Source organism: Apodemus sylvaticus, chromosome 13 (assembly GCF_947179515.1).
Source record: "Apodemus sylvaticus chromosome 13, mApoSyl1.1, whole genome shotgun sequence".
In the NCBI taxonomy this organism is placed as follows: Eukaryota; Metazoa; Chordata; class Mammalia; order Rodentia; family Muridae; genus Apodemus; species Apodemus sylvaticus.
The window spans coordinates 37,087,482-37,105,214 of record NC_067484.1 but is presented as its reverse complement, the minus strand read 5'-3'; the positions used below and the strand labels follow the sequence as shown (position 1 = coordinate 37,105,214).

Sequence of the window (17,733 nt, the reverse complement as noted above, 5' to 3'; positions counted from 1 at the left end):
ACCCTGACTCCAGTCATAACATCCTTCTAAAGAACCAAAGAAGGCTGCCACCTGCAGTCTGAGGGAGGCCCAGAGCTCTGTGGCAGCGTGTTTGCCTAGCATGAACAAAGCCCTGAATGAAGAACTGAAAAAAATAAAAAAAACAAACAAAAAACCCACAGTTGAGTTGAATCTTTTTATCTAAGTTCAAAGTTCAGTAGGTGTTCTTCAAAGAAAAGCTTCAGACATGATCAGTATGGCATTTATTGGAAACTAGATGCATAATCAATGAAGATCCAAGTATCATTTGACATAATACTATCCCAGTATCTATGCTATCTTCTTACATAACAATAAATCCCAAGATGCCCCTGACTCTGGTATCAAAGGGCGAGCTTTAATAGTCTAGAAATACTTCTAAATAAATATAAATCATAGCATCTAAAATAACCATTGTTGTTTGAGGTCGGGTTCAAAAGTCCTGGGAAATCTCTTAAAATAATAAGTTCTTCGGGCAGCTGTGGGGGCTCGAAGGGCTGGGCTGCAGCTCAGCGGTGGGGTCCTTTCCCAGCATGAAGGAGGCCAAGGTTCCATCTCTGGTGCCGCAAAAGATTAACAGCAGAGGCTTGACACTAAACGCAACAAAGCTCAGACAGCGGGGAAACTCTCTACTGCGGGGGACATAGGGAGCTCAAATGCCGGGCAGAAAACTCAGCCGCCTGGCATTTCCAGCATAGCCGAGAGTCTGCACTAACACAGTGAGGAAAGCAGGCCATCCGCCAACTTTAGCACTGGTATATAGCTGCTAAGCTCTCCCTCAGGAGCAGGGACCGGCCGAGCCGTCTCTGACATTTGTACTCATCTCTCTCCCTGCCCTGCCCGCTCTTTCTCCCAAACTGAGAAAAATGGAACTAGTGTTGCTTTTAAAAAAAAAACAAAACAACAACAACAAAACCCCTCAGATCTGCTGAGGATGGGGTGCACCATTTTGCCTGGTTCGGCATGAGGGGCAGTGGGCGAAGCTCCTCTTTCCCAGTCTCCCTCGCCTCCTTTACCATCAGCAGCTTCAGGGTCTCTGGTTCTCCAAAGCTTCTCATCGCACAATGTCTGTGTGGCTTCGCTGCTCTCAAACAGCTTTAACTCCACTGTCACGTGGTTCTCACAACCCTGTGAGGTAGGAAGGCAGGGGTCATGACCCACAACTGAAAGCTTAGGTCCCTTGGTCACATCTACACTGTTGGCCAACAGCAGAATCAAAACCAAAGCCCGGATCCAGCTCCTGGGTCTCCCCACTGTCTTTCTGAGAACAGGCTAGGGCGAGACTGCAGCCCTTGTCACACGCCATCCTGCCTTCAGGGGTCTCAGACGGCCCCATTGAGAACTGGGTGAGTCCGCATGCGATAGATGATGACCGCAGTGGCCGGGCAGAGAAACAAGGAGGTCATGATGACAATGGTAGCCAGGATGATGAGGACTATGGCCCAGATATCCAGGATGTGCTTGGGAAGCAGGACATCCACAGGGGATTGGCTGATAGCATCCATGTTGGCCCTGAAATGGACAGGAAAGCAAAGTCAGTTCTGTGTAACCTCTCCCTGCCACCCTCCTGGGAATCAGATTTGCTGGGATCCTTAGTGGAGAATGATTGCATCATTTGCTGAGGCATCCTATTACCAAGCACGTGCAAAACGCCTTAATTTTCATGTTTATTGCATGTGTGCACACACCTGTGCTCACATGGGTGTGTCTGCAGAAACCAAAATGGGCTGTCAGGTCCCCTGCAACCGACATTATAAGTGATTATGGGCCGCCTCACCTGTGTGCTGTGTCCTCTGCAAGAGCAGCAAGTGACCACAGAGCCACCTCTCCTGTCCCTCATGCAAGGTACTTTATGTCTATTAACTCTTTGTGAACTACCGACCCAATGAAAAGGGGTTCCAATAACTGTTCATTTTTTGTTTCTCGGCCTTTATCTACAGTTATTCCCATTTTACAATGGAAATCAAAGCCATGTAGATGTCACTAATTTGGCCTAGGAAATAAACCCAGATGGATGGAACTTTCATTCTTACCAGTCTCCTTCCCTCATCTATAAAACAGTAATTCACTATTTTTGGTCTTTGCTTATTCTTATTTTTTTTTGGGGGGGGGCAGAATGGGGAATCAAAGAGCATCTGTGTACAAATGCACATGAACATGTATGTTCTGTGTGTGAAGGACAGAGGTCAACCCCAAATGTCATTCCTCTGGTGTTATTCAATCTTGATTTGGGGTGAGGGTTTTTTCCATTAATTTATTCACTTATTCATTTTACATCCTGATTGTTTCCCCCTTCCTGGTCCCCCTCCTCCCCACTCCTTCCTTTTCTCCTCTGAGAGGGTTATTCCCCCACACGCACACATATATCCCCCCACCCTGACGCATCAAGTCTCTGCAGGATTAGGTGCATACTCTCTTGAGATAGTTTTTTAATACATGGCCGTATTTTTTATTTGGCAGGAAGTAGAAAAGAAAGCCCCTGTACTGGCCCTTTTCAAGGTATCTTCTTGTTCCACAGGGTTGAAGAAGCCAAGGTGTTTGGAAAAAGTCCAGGATTTGTATTCTGTGATGGGCCCTCGCCATCTCAACAGAACATAGTGTGCTATGCTCTGGATCCCTGGGGCAGAGAAAGCAGCACCCTCACTTCTTTCCTGCTTCTGAAATTGCTGACAGCCACGTGGTAATAGAGAAACAGACGCAAGAAGCTGGCACACCCAGCACTGTGGTAAAGATGGTCAACTGCACGTCTGTAGTCATTCTGGCCAGCCCCACTCAGCTCCAGCTACCAGCGCACCACATGGTTTCTGGGTCAGCGTCTCTCACTAGGACTAGGCCTTGTGGACTCAGCTCGGCAAACCAGTGAGCAAGCCCCAGGGATCTGCCTGCCTCTGGCTCCCTGGCTCTGGAATTACAAGCATGAACCACCACACCCCGCTTTTACACAGATACTGGGGACTGGACGTGGGTCCTTCTGCTTGTGGCAAACACTCTACTGAATGAGGCAGATCCCCAGCTCTCCTGTGAAGACAACTCCCCTTTTCCCAAAGAAAGTCTGCCTGCATACTTACTCCTGCGAGTTGGTTGGGACACCCACCTCAGCACAGGGATGGAGGTTTGACTTAGGGGCGACATGGCAGATCCCTGCAAATGCGGCTGTGGGGATCTGCAGGGAACCCAGACTGGTTCACCGCCTCCTTCTCTAGTGCTTTTTGTCCAAGCTCTGGGGAAAGGGAAGGGTGGCTGCACTGAAAGGCTGTATATGTGGAGTGGGCGGGGCCACTCTGTTCACAGGTAGAGCATCTGTCTAAGAGTTAAACACAGATAGAGCCTTGGTAGTTATCACCCGATATCACTCGATAGTGAGCACCTGAACCCTAGTTCGATGCCATCTGCAACCCTAGACAAGCCAAATATATGAGCTGAGAATTTCTAGATTCTGCTTAAACTGATGTCCATTTGGTATCCTTTTCAGCTTAAAAAAAAGTTCAACATCCCTATACCAGTACTTGAAAAGATAAGGCAAAAAAAGATCAGGAGTTTGAGGCCAGCCTGGGTACATTAGCAAGGCCTTGTCAAAAAAAAAAAAAAAAAAAAAAAAAAAAAAAAAAAAAACCTGAATCCAGATGGATAAGGATACAAACCAGTTGTTCTCTGATTTGGTTCACAATGTTCTTAGTGTCTTAGTAGTTTTTATTTTTGTCCCAAAGAAGTATCTTGCAGTTCTAAGTATCTTCCATGTACTAAGTAGTTATCATGCATGCACTATCAAGCACTGTACATGGGTGTGGTATGTGCCTATGAGTGCAGGTGCCCTCAGATGCCAGAGGTGTGGAATCACCCTGGACGTTGGGTCAAGGAATCGAACTCTAGTCCTCTGGTAGATCAGTATGTGTTCAACTTTTGGATATGACTAGACAATGTCATCTTCTTCTCCTAGTCTACATTAATTTTTGTCCAATACTAACAATATCAAGGCAACCATCAGAAACAGCTGCATGGAATACTATTCCCAAAGACAACATAGTACGTTAAATGTCTGAGAGACTCCAAGCATACCATTTCTGTCAAAACATGTTAATGATAGGAAGGGAGGGCAACAATTGACAACCGAGTCCTTGTGGGGCTTCAGCAGCGGACACTGAGGAGAGAGGCAGCCTACGGAATGGGAGAAAACCCTTCCAGCATGAATGTGACAAAGGGTTAATATCTAGACTACATAAAGAACTCAAGAAAAAAGTAAACGGCAAGAAAACACAGAAGTCAGAAATGGCCTGCGGGACTGGACAGAGGTCTTAAAGGGAAAATACGATGGCCAATAAATATTTTTAACTGGTAAATATCCATACGCATCAGGGAAGGACAAACTATCTCTACATTGGGGATGCCTTCTCATCCTAGTTAGAACAGCTATCATGGGGAGGGACAGGGGAGTGGGGAACCAATGCTGGGAGGATGAGGATGTCTGGGAGAGTCCTTATTCACTGTTAGTGGGAGTCTAAACTTGTGTGGCCACCATGGAAATCAGCCTTGAGGCTTCTATAATACATACATACATACATACATACATACATACATACATACATACATAGATATGTAGACAGATACATAGATACATAGACGGACAATTAAGAAGCAAATAAATAGAGAGCAGCTTGATCTGTATAACAAATCCCAGGCCAACCAGGGATACACAGTGATATACTGTCTCAAAAAAAAAAAAAAAATCTACCATATGACCCAGATCTACCACTCCAGGGCATAGGTACAAAGGGCTCTAAATCCAACCACAAAAATTTTTGCACATCATCCATGTTTGTTGCTGTGCCACACTCTCAATAACAAGTCAATGGAACCAGCCTAAATGTCCATCACCTAATAAATGATTAATAATTACATATACACGTTAGAATTGCATTCAATGTTTTCAAAACAAACGAAATTATGGTATGTGCTGGAATACATGTGAAACCAGAAGATATGACACTAAGTGGGTCAGCCAAGGCTCAGAAAGACATTGTACGCTCAGTATACCTTCTCTCAATATGAAGATCCCTAGCTTCCAATTTCCATACCTTAGCATGTATGTGGACATAAGTGTGTGTAGAGAACTTGAAAGGAATCTGGGGAGGGGTAAAAGGGGCTCTAAGGCGAGGGTGACGGAACGCACTCTTAACCCTGAGCCACGAAATGGAAGGAGGGTGCTAGGAGTGAAATGTCTGTGTTTAGGCAAAAGGGAGCCAGGGCGGGAGGCAGAGTAGGAAGACCATCCCACCCGCATTTCCCTTCCCTAACCGCTAGCTTTTCATTCCTAACGCCTTTGACTCAACGGCCCCTGTTAGCACTCTAAGTATTACCCATCGTGCCCAGAACCAGTACAGAACCAGTACAGTAACCAACACAGACGTGCAGGCATGCTTCTGCCATAGCATTGATAACAAGATTAAATAAGGAATATCCATATGCTACGGTTTAGACATAGGTTGGGTGTGTCCTCCGAGGATCCCTGTGTTAATCTAATCTCCATTTCAAGATATCCAGAGGGCAGGAAGTTAAACCAGCTATGGTGTTTTGAAACCATATGGTGTTTTCAAGTGGAGCCCTTGAAAGTGAGACTGACTCACCCACATTTGAGGCCAGCCTAAGCTACACTATAACATTATAACATTATCTGACACGGGTTGGAAGAGAGACTGAGAAGGAGAAAGGGGGAGGGGGATGCAGAGATAAGGAAGGAGAAGGAAGAAATAATCTGACATTGGCAAACTCCGAAATATTTTTTATGATTTGCATTATTTTATGTGTATGAGTGTTTTGCCTGATTAGATTTTGTAGACTGAGTAGTTCGGAAAGTAAGGACACGAACATGGAGAATATTTGTGAGAGTAATCTATCCAAAGAAAGGGTCGCCAGCAATACTAGATGCTTTCGCTTTTCATTTTTATGTGCTATTAGGCCATTTGAATTTTCTGAACATGAGCATGTATTTTAATCTCTTTATCTTGACTGAATAGAGAGAAGATAGAATTGGAGGGGAAGTTCTTTATGGTCGGAAAAGGATAACTTCACGTATGATTGTTAAATAAAATTAAGATATGAAACTAGTTCAGGAATCGCCAACTGTTATACACTAAGGACAGTAAGAATGACCTTGGGATACAACAACAACAAAAACGCTGCTCTTTGGGCCTTAACCCTGACTTACTGAGGAAATTAAGAATGGCTAGGAGACAGCTAGTCCTGTCACCCAGCTGATCTGAATACACAGCAGGCTTGGGAGGCCCTGGACTCAACAGACTCCAGGATCTCTGACCTTTTCTAGCACTAGGACTTGAGAACTGGTGCCTGGGTGCACTATAGCCAGAGACTGCTCAGACTTGATGATGGGGCAGCCTCTGGCAAGGGGCCCAGCACCAGTCTGTCAGGATGGGGCCTGCCGAGAAGGGAGAGGCACAGGCTACTTGACTCAGCCGCAGAGATGGAGTCACACAAGCCTGAGTCACAGGAGACACACACTGTTCAAGACGCATGGGGGCGGAAGAAATCATTCTGTGGTCTCCTGATTGCATCAACAGCTAGCCTGCCTTAGGCCAGAGGAGCCCCACAGAAGCCTTCCAGTAAGCCCGTTAACATCAAACAGTCTCTGGAACGTCAAATGCCAGGAATACAACTTCCCTGACTGGCTTTTCCTAAGCAAAACCTGTCACTTACAGTAAAGCAGGCTTGGGGCTCATCCACAACAGGAAACCGTGGAATATGGAAGCTGGAGCCGGTCCTGTTTCACAGAGGGTGTGAAGTAGGAGGTCTTCAGCACTTCCACTCCTGCCCTGTCTGAAGTAAGCATTAGAGCCCACTCCATGGGAGAGAATCCATGCCTGGTACCGTACACTCAGTCAAACAAATGCTTTAACCACACCCCTGCTCCTACAAAACTAAGCAAATACGAAAATAGGCATTTTTTTAATTAATTAACCTGGACCCCAGACCATACAAGTACTACTCTGGTATAAATGAAATTATGGGTTTTGTGTATGCTTAAGTACATGGGCACACATACATGTGTATGTGGAGGCGTGTGCATGAGCCACCACGTGTACATGTAAGGGCAAGAGGCCATGGTCTATGCCCTCTTCTATCTGTCTCCACATTATTTTTTGAAACAAGCTGGAGCTCACAATTTTGACTAGACTGTCTGGCCAGCAAGCTCCAGCTCTGCCTGTATCTACCTCCCGGCTCTGGGATTAAAGGCACGCACACAATTCCACACCCAGAGTTTTTACCTAGGTGCTAGGGATCTGAACCCCCAGACCCTCGCACTCCTGTAGCAAGCAGTTTATCCAATGAACCATCTCCCCAGCCTAAATAAGACTGTTTTTAAAACTCAAAGCGTGGGCAGGGGACAACGCTCAGCTAAAGTTCTTATCTTGAATGAGCAAAGCCCTATTTGATCCCAGCACTGCATAAACTGGGCACAGAGGAGACCGCCGGTAACCAAACACTAAGGAGGTGGAGATGGGAGGGTCAGAAGTTCCGGGTCATCCTACACAACAAATGAGTTAAAAGTCAGCCTGGATTACAGAAACACTATCTCAAAACCAAAACAAAGAAACGGAGCGAAAGGAAAACTGAAGTGTGGAAACAGATCAGAGAAAAATGCTTCAGTAAAAAACAGAAAAAAAGGACAGGCAACTTGAGTTCCTGTCCCTCCGCCGCAGGGTTGAATCAACAGCCTAGATACCAACGGTTCCCATTCCCTTAACAGGCACAGTATACATTAAGAGTAACACTAAAACAGAACACAAAATTTACATAATCTAAAATTAAAGTTCTCCCCTTCTAATAAAAACTCTGCCATGCTCTTCCTGAGCCACTGTGGGAGGACTGTGAGGCAGCACATGGGCAGGGTCAGGTCTTCGCTGTCCTTGAGCCTGGGGTCCTTCAACAGCCTATTTCTCTAAATATAATGAAACAGCTCTAAATATATCTAAATATATCAACGGGCTCTAGATATAATGAGAGAAAAAGGTTGTGCCCTGGAAAAGAGCCAACCAGATCACGTTCAGCATCCTTAAGTGCATGCTAGAAAAATTTGAAGAAAAGCAGGCCCTCAGCCTCTGTGGCTGGCTTCTGTCTGACCTCACTTTAACATCTGAATGCACTGGTTCCTTACGGCTACATAAAAATGTGTGTCTTGGCACATCTAATGAAGAGCAATAGATCAATTTCTTTATCACCTACTTTACAGACGAACAGCTTGTAATTTCTGATTAATGGTTCTCACTGGAATTAGGCCCAAACCATTTACGTCATAAATGTAATCCTACAATTGATAAAAATATGAAGTTTCTATGACTACACGCAGTAAACGGCAGTCAGTCTCCACCGTGTCATTTTGAACTAGCAAACTTGATTTACCTCATGAATCAACAATAAACTTCATGCATTCCAGAGCTGTGCACGCGACAAATGATTGCCTTGGTGGCCAGGCGCGCACCTGCAAGGCCAGCACTGCAAAGACAGAGGCTGGAGGATTAGAAATTCAAAGTCAGCCTAGGATAGAGTGTTTCAGAAACCGGGAAGGGGGTGCAACAGGCAAGCACGGGAATCAGTGCTGACTGGTACTCTGCACAACACCCCTCTTCTGATAATACCCGTGGTAGCCTGAGACCCCTACCTGTACACACCCCTCTCCAACAATCACCCAACAACCCGAGTTCAACCTCAGACTCCTACCTGCATCAAGTTACACACACAACGGACAGCAGAGTAAGTTTCTCTTTTCTTTAACAACCCTCGAATTTGGACAGTTTGCATTTAAACATATTCCCAATTCACCTAGGTAAGGAAACAGAAGGGCTGACCTTGCCTGAACTGGTTTGGGTTCCTTTGTTCCTTTGAACTGGTTTGTTCAATCTTTCAGGCACCTCTGCACCTTCGTCCAGTGTGCTGCTAAGCCTGAATATTGAATTTTCATCCTAACAATGTGGTTCCAGTATTTTGATTTGGTTCTATAAGAAAATCTAATATGCTCTTTTTCCTTCTTGTTCTCTGGCAAACTTACAATCTTGAATTTTAAAAAACACAGCAATGAGATTGATTGTTCCTGTTTCATGGAGCCCAGGCTGGCCTGGAGTGTAGGCAGGCAAAACCAGTCCTGAATACCTGCCTTTGTCTCCCCATGCTGGCTGACCTGTGCTGGCTGACGGCACACTGCCCCGCCTGAGACGCTGTTTATTTTCTGTGGTGTTGATAGCTTTGTTCTTGCTGTACCCGCTCTTTTGCCTTTCTGTCCATTTTGGTTTTATGCTGGGCATTCAAACTTACCATGTTTGATGCTCTAGCCCCCAAGAAGATGCATTTGTTTGGGCTGGCTACCTGGAAACGGTGGAAACCCAGATTAACAGGAATTTGATTTTAGGAACTATGCTAATTCAGAGGCCATGACCTGGGGAGGCCTGCTGGACTTCTGGCTCACCCCCAGCCCCAAGGGCTCCGGTTCCAGTCCCAAGGCCAGCCGTCTGTCTAGGCAGTCTTGGCTCTGCACTGGCTCTCTGCTCCCTCACGCTCCCTCTCTGCCAGAAGCACTTCTCAGTCTCCACGTTCCATGAGGGAAAATGTGGCCCTAATGCCAAGCTCACCTCCTCTGATCTCTGTCCTTTCCCAGATGGTCTCCTGGTAACTCCTTATTTTGTTCATTTTTAATGCCTCTGAGCTGACTTTCCCCTGCCTTTCTGGTTGTGTTTAGAAAAGGTTGTTTGCTCATCACAACTGGAACTCTTGATGGTTTTAGGCTGTACATCTCTTATAGAAGGCTTTTGGCCAAAATCAGTAAGAACCTACCCTGCACTGGGAAGAGAGTGCTGGGACCCACCTAGGCCAGCTTGTACGAGGGGTCACACTGTACAAGGGCTTGTACGCTGGGCTGTGTGTATTCTGGAAGCAGCTTTAGTGTTCTGCAGAGGACAGGAGTGGAGAACAATGTAGGGACTCTGCTGACTTCTAAGTGTATTTATCCTAATTGCACACTCTAGAACCTAGGAAACAACGGCACGATGAGTCTGGGGACCCACTGGACCTACTGTGAGGCAGACATCAGCCAAAGCTCCATTAGTCACCTGACCTCCATAAGCCCCTACTTTAACTGGAAGGCCACAATGCTTCCTGGGGTCTCCTGGAATCACTGTTAATTCTGAACCAAGATTCAATAGACCCCAGATTATTTTCTTTCCCCCAGTGTACCCCATTTACCTTGTAAAAGGCCACGGGTCTCTCTGGGGAAGGACCTGGAAAAAGGCTAACGGTAAAAGTTTTAGGAATCCTAGCCAAGTCCTTCTTCCTACTTCTGAGCTCTAAGACCCCTGCCTGGTTAACTTCTCTGGTTTCCACCACAGGAAATGAATATATCCAGTGTAGGATTTTGTGAAGCTTTTGTTAATGTATGAGCCAAGGCTAGATAAAACTCAATGTTTGCATTTGTTAAGCAAATACAAACACTATATAAACTTGCCACAATATATTTTTTAAAACAAATACAACTTGTTATGTAAATATGATTGTGTGTTTGAGAAATCTGAAGGAAAACCTTATTTCTCCATGCTTCTTGGAAGTAAGAGAATCACAGCGGCCAATCGAGTTATCTCAGAGACAGCATTTTAAAATATGCTTTAGGTAATCTATCTATGTACCACGTTTGTGTCTGGTGTCTGTGGAGGCCAGAAAAGAATATTAGATCCCCTCAAACTAAAGTGAGATTTCACTATGGGATACCCCAAGTGATATAATAGTGGCACCTTTATCTTGGGGGTAGCCAGCAGTGTCTAATTGGACTTAAGAACTACTCAGTAGGAAGGAAGTCATGCCTATTAATGTAAACTTAGCCAACTATAGATTAGAGAGCTCTCTATTCTCCAATTTAGTGAATCAGATCATACAGTAAAGCCCTAGAGATCCCATGAAGATAAGCAAATGAGGTGCATTATAAAGAATCTGATGAAATTTTTAAAAAGTGTCTTCTTCAAATGAGAAACAACTGACTACCAACTTTGTCACAGAAACAACACTTTAAAACAGAATGAGTCTTTAAATAGGTGGACAAAATAACTCCTAAGAATTATGGTGAAGCAGAGTATTTCCAGACAAAGATACAGAAATAAAATATTAAACAGTAATAACAAACAACAAAAGAAACCAAAGTAATGCACTTTGATTTTCTGACACTGTATCGAAAAGAAAACAAGAAAAAAACTGTGTTAGACATGGCTTTAATCAAAGATAAATGTAATCCTCAGAGCAGCCATTAAGAAAACACTAAAAGTATAATCAGGGGCTGGGGGGAGCAGAAAGAACTTTGTTTTTCCCTTTCCCAGACAGTGTTAGAAAGAGCAGAGTTTCAGGCAAAAATCAAAATGGCAAATCCCATAAATTCATAGAATGGGAAGTGACAACACAGCTCTCTCAAACAATGATAAAACAAGGGAATTTTTAAATAACTATGGATGCAGATATCTTAAGTTAATGACTTTCTATAATATATTAGCTCAAAAAGGAAAATAAGGTTCTGCTCAGCTGCAGAATGTCTGCTTGGCGTGCGTGGAGCCCAGGTCCCATCCCGAGCACACAAAGAAAGGGGAGGAGACTGGAAGGAAGAGGAGAGAAGAAAGGGGGAAAGGCAGGAAGGAGGAGAGGGAAAATAACCGAATAATTACATTAGACTACAAGAAAACACAATATATACAACTACAAATCAGATGCTGCTACAAGGTAATTGTCCCAAGGAGAATTCTAAGTTGATCTCCATGAATTCTATCTGCTAATAGTATCCCGATTACGCAGCAATGTGACCTAAGGTTCCATCTGCATCACTGATGTGTGTAAGTCTATCCTTGCTATTTCAGCCCTTTGGCTCTAGTCCCAGATGCAAATAAAGTTAATGAAAACAATAAATAGGTAAACCTAGAAGGTTATTCATTCTCATTTAAGTAAGGCTCTTGAGGACTCAGGGTTAATAAGATATCCTGGTGAGCCTAATACAGTCAATAGGAGGCCCTTTAAAAAGAAGGCTTAGGAAAATGAGCAGCAGAAGGCTCTCCTCTAGGGTCAACGATGTCTCCAGTCATGGACAGCTGGCTAAGTTTACCAGGCATGAATTCCTTCCTATTCAGTGGTTCTTAAGTCCAAGTAGAACCTGTTGGTTACCCCAAGATAAAGGTGTCACTATTGAATCTCTGGGAGTATCTTTTTTTAAAGATTCATTTAATTTTATATGTATGTATGAGTACCACCTGCATGCCAGGTGACCACATTGACAAGAAGAGTATCAGATCTTGGTGGTTCTGGGAGCAAAGCTCAGGTCCTCTAGAAGAGTATCAAGAACTCTTGACTGCTGAGCCACCTCCCCAGCACACACCTCCCCTTGGGGATATTGTACCATGCCAGTCATTGTTAGAGTCCATGGAATTTATAACTAGGTCGGATTATCAATTGCTTTTCTTGATAGCTTGCATAGCACCTTCAGGTGAGAGCTATGTCCTCAGGAAAAAAGACTTCCAGGCCAGTTACAGATCAGTTCCTCCAAGTTCTGTGTCCAAAGCACGTGGACTTCAGTAACAGGGTCTTATCTTCAAGTTCTGGGGGACACTCAAGGGCAATAGCCATAGCCTATATTGTTTTCGGAGTCTACTGGATTCCCCTGACCAACAGCTCTGTCATTTTCGTAAAGCAATGTAATGTCTGTCTGTGTTCTAAAAAAATAATTATCCACACAGACAAATCTGACTTGCATCCTCATCAAAGAAGCTGCTTTCTGCAAAAGGAGAGTATGACAGAGATCCACAGCCAGCTAAAAGGAAGAGATGAGGTGACCACAGCGTCGACAGCCTCCACTGATCCACAGTGCATCCCCTAAACCTAAGTTCAGGAAAGAGCACAGAGTACAAAGATTGTCACCAGATTCAGATTCCTCTGCAGTAAGGCACCATGAATTTCTATAGTGCAAGGCCACCTGAAACAGCTCTGAGTCCTGGCCCATTGAAGGTGAGATAATAAACTTGTTATTTTTCAACACCAAGTTTGTGACAATCTGTTAGAAATCAATGGGAAACCAACATGGTAATACCACACCCGCCTGATTGTTCTCTAGAGACAATGTATGTGCAGACTTTAGAAAGCACACAGTGTAAAACACACGACCATCCATTCCACACGAGGCAAATGATGGCCAACGAAATGAAGGGTGCCAAACCTGGTGGTTCTTGCTGTAATCCCAGCAATGGGAGCAGATGTAAAAAGATTACCAAAACTCCAAGCCAGCCTGGTCTGTACCGCAAGCTCCAGTTCCAGCCAGGGAAACAATGGCAAAGGGCAGTCTCAAAAACAAAACAAAAAAAAAAAACAAACAAACAAACAAAGGTGTGATCACACGGGCTTTTTTTCTTAAAGATTTATTTATTTATTATACACAGGTACACTGTAGCTGGTTTTCAGACACACCAGAAAGAGGGCATCCAATCTCATTATAGATGGTCGTGAAACACTGTGTGGTTGCTGGGATTTGAACTCAGGACCTCCGGAAGAGCAGTCAGTGCTCGTAACCGCTGAACCATCTCGCCAGCCCTCACTTGGGTTTTTAATTCCAGCATTCAGTAGGCAGATGTACACAGAACTCTTGAGTTCAAGGCCAGTGGGATCTACACAGTGAGTTCCATGACAGCCAGGACTACGCAGAGAGACTGTCTCAAAAATCAAACAAACAAACAAACAAACAAATAAGCATACAAAAATGGTGGGGAGCTGGGAGCTGGAAAGATGGCTCAGTTTTAAGAGCACTGGCGGCTCTTTCAGGGAACTTGAGTTGAATTCCTAGCACCTACATGGACGCTCACAACTGCCTGTAACTCCAGCTCCAGGGGATCCCAGACCCTCTACACAACACACACAAGCAAGCAAAGTACTAATGCACATGAAATAAAGATAAATAAACCATTAAAAATAAAAGTGGACAATTTAAAAATAAAGGAAATGACTTGCTCCAGTTACAACAAGTTAGTGGGAACTGAGACAACTATGGCCTCCCAGTTTCCAGTGGTGTTTTGAATTCCTCTGTGCTCGCTTGTGCATGCGCTCTCTCTCTCTCTCTCTCTCTCTCTCTCTCTCTCTCTCTCTCCCTCCCTCCCTCCCTCTCTCCCTCTCTCCCTCTCTCCCTCTATCTCTCTCTCTCTATCTATCTATCTATCTATCTCTATCTCTCTATCTCTCTATCTCTCTCTGGTCCTGGGTTGTTTTTTTTTTCCAAGGGTTGCTCTGTGTAGCCCCAGATATCCTGGAACTCACTATGTAGACTAGGCTGACCTCAAACTTACAGACTGCTGGGATTATAGGTGTGTGTTACCTGTCCCCATGCCATCTTTTTTCTTTTTTAAGATGGGAGCTGGGGAACCTCAACAGCAGAGGCTACTGGAGACTGTGGCAGTTGAACAACCTGAAAGAAACAAGGAAAGACAGCCAGACTACTCTCTTTTACCAGGCTGGCCTCAAACAAGGAGATCCACCAGCCTCTGCCTCCTGAGTGCTCAGATTAAGGGTGCATGGCACCATGACCCGCACAGTTCTCTTTATTTTTATTTTGTTTTTGTTTTTTTAAACAAGTTTAACTAAAATAGGATTACATTACGTCCCCCTTGTTATCTTCCACACAGCCCCTTCCAGCTAGCTACACTCCCTTAATCCCTCTCATGTCCCCCACTTTCAAGTTAATAGCCTTTTCCTTTTATTATCATTGCTTTATCTTTATTGTTGTTACATACATATATGTATGTGTGTATGCACACAAAAAATATACATAAACGCAACCTATTGAGTCTGTTTCTGTTGCTGGTTTCAAGGCTGAGCACTCTGCTTTGGACAAGCAAGAATGGATCCTGCCTTCCACATAACCTGTCCATTGATATTGGCATTGATCTGTTCTTGATTGTGCAACCTTTTCTTTCTTTCTTTTTTTTTTTTAATGTAGCCCTTCTTATGTAGCTCTGGCTGTCCTCAAACTGGCTCTTAGACCAGGCTGTCCTGGAACTCACAAAGATGGAACTGTCTCTGCCTCCCGAGTGCTGGTATTAAAGGCATGCATGGCTACCACCACCACCTCCGGTTAATTGTGCAACCATGGAGAGTGGTGGTCGGAATGAAGATGTCCCCTAGTATATCTGAATATCTGAATCCCTGTTGGAGGCCAGGTGAGGAAGGATTAAGAGGTGTGACCTTTTTGTAGGAGGTGTCCCTGGAGGTGCCAGGCCCGGTCTCATTTGGCTGTCTCTATCTTGCAGATATGATGTCAGCGCTCAGCCACTGCTGCCGCCCCCTGCCTGCCTGCCTGCCTGCCATCACGCTCTCCACCATGATGATCATGAACTCACTCTCTGAACTTTAAGTAAGGCCCCAATTAAATGCTTTCTTTTATAAGATGCCTTGGTCGTGGTGTCTCTTCATAGCAATAGAACAATGACTGAGACAAACTATTTCGCCAGGCGGTGGTGGCGCACGCCGATAATCCCAGCACTCTGGGAGGCAGAGGCAGGAGGATTTCTGAGTTCAAGGCCAGCCTGGTCTACAGAGTGAGTTCCAGGACAGCCAGGGCTATACAGAGAAACCCTGTCTCAAAAAAACCAAATCCAAAAAAAAATAAAAAATAAATAAAATAAAATAAAATAAAATAAAACAAACAAAGACAAACTATTTCACACACAGCCAACTTCCTAGAATTCTGGCTCTTACAATATTTCTCCCTGGTGTTCCCTGTAGATGCAGGCACTGTGCTGCAGACATATCCATCCAGTTTCTTAACCTCACTTTTCAGTTGTATAAAAGCACCTGGAAGTTGGCTGAAGCAAGTAGCCTAAGGCACAGAGCCCCAGCAATGTCACAGACAGGAAGGAAGGTGCCTCACTAGGATCGAATGTGCACAGACCACAAACAAAACCAAAGAATGCTGGGTCAGAATCCCTGAGTTTGCAGTCCCATACTGGGCTCAGCCCTTTGGCTTAGGGCCCAAATACAAATCTACTAAAGTTACTTATTCTTCACTGAGAATAAGAACATCAGAAAAGAGGGAGAGACAAGAGAATCTTGCTTAGAGTGAGAGATTCTTCCAAGGGCACAGGGAGAAAGGGGAGAGACGGTGACTACACCCAGGCACTAGGAGAAGAGCAGACATCTTGCCTGTTCCAGCTCTGGCCTAGCATAGCTTCTCTGACACAGAGCATCCCCTCCACTCAGGAGACACTGAATAAACACTTGGAACTCAACAAAGCCAGAAGCTCTATTTAGATAGAGCTATGGGAACTCTTCCAAGTGCAGGGAGTACTTTAAAAACCAAAGACTGTAGGACCCTTTGCCCCACTCTCAGACGGCAGAGCAGTGCTAAAGCCCAGGCTCTGAGGCCAGGCAGCTTGTGCTGAAACGTGGGCCCAGCGCTTGGCTGAGCAACCTTATGTAAGCTAATTGAACTTCCTCATCTCCTGTTTACTCAGCTGAAAACAAAACCAAATATGGGGGGAAAGTAATCTGCCTCAGGATTAGGAGAACTTATCTGAGGTAATCGCACACAGCACATAACACTGTTCTCAGAGGAAGCGCTCTACAAATATTAATTCTTATCATGATTGGAAATTCCTGTCTGTGAAGAACCATTAAGCTAAGCAAACACCTTCCCCTCCTTCAGCTAAACTCTGTCAGCATCTCAGACTTGCAAAGAACTTCGACTTTATGAACAAGGATGACAAGATGGAGCCTAGCTCAGACCTAGTCTGCCTCTGAGGTGAACAGTGGAGCAGCACTGAGAGGAGGTGCTGCTGGTGGCAGGTTCTAGCTGAGGTCATAGGGCGCCACCTTGGAGTGATTAGGCCAGTCTCACAGAGTGGGTTAGTTACCATGACACCAGGTTAGCACAGCAAGGTCATATACCACATGCTTATTAGCACGTTGGTATACACCTCTCCCTTTCTCCTTTACCAGAAGTTGTGTGCCACCATGAAGCCCTCATCAAAAGTCCAGGGTCATGTTCTCAAACCCCAAAAACAGTGATGCAAATAAACTTCTTTTAAATCCAAAGCAGCCTCAAATATTTTGTTATATCACTATAAAGCCAACTAAGACAGATGACAATCCAAAGAAATGACTTTTTTTTTTTTACATCAACCAGCACAGTTAAGAAACTGACCTATTTCTCTGGTCCAAGGATGAAACGGAAATAGTCGGCCAGTCAACCTAATTGGCTAACTAATGATGGCACCATGACTAACACTGGAGACCAAGGAGTAGGATTAGACGCATGGATAAATAAGATAGCTGTTGCTCTCTCGGCCGCAGTCCCACTTGCAGGAGTGTGACACAATGCCAACGCCTTCATTGTGGTGTTGTGAAGGCAAATGATTTAGTGAGCATAAACCACCACTGCTGTGGAACCTAAAATGCCCAGGTGCTACAGAGAAGTGCGGAAAACATTAAGAGGTGGGACACAGTCTTCTGATCTGTTGAAAGAGTGTCCCTGAGGGGACAGAGTCCCCAGACCCCTTCTCTCCTCCCTTTCTTAAAATGTGTGTTTTATACAAAAGAAAAAAAGAGCCAGGATGTGTTTGGTAGAGCGTGCTGTGGTGAGATGGAAGGCGGTACCTCTGCAGGCCCATGCTGAGGCAGCCCTTCCCCCTGAGGTAACAGCCATACTATGGA

General features: G+C 44.7%; 1 protein-coding gene across 8 annotated transcripts in view; it reads right to left on the bottom strand.

The window, feature by feature from the left end:
- Positions 1-227: 227 nt before the first annotated feature.
- The window catches only part of Smim3 (small integral membrane protein 3), a 55,343-nt gene continuing 37,837 nt past the window's right edge, over positions 228-17,733 (bottom strand). For 4 of the 8 annotated variants that reach the window (XM_052155814.1, XM_052155812.1, XM_052155815.1 and 1 more), the window contains one exon: positions 228-1,530. In XM_052155814.1, the coding sequence (XP_052011774.1) occupies positions 1,341-1,523 (183 nt within the window). In that variant the 5' untranslated portion in view covers positions 1,524-1,530 and the 3' untranslated portion in view covers positions 228-1,340. Of the gene's footprint in view, positions 1,531-13,444; positions 13,743-17,733 lie in introns of those variants that run through there. The other 4 variants (XR_007973076.1, XR_007973073.1, XR_007973078.1 and 1 more) reach the window with 1 other exon arrangement.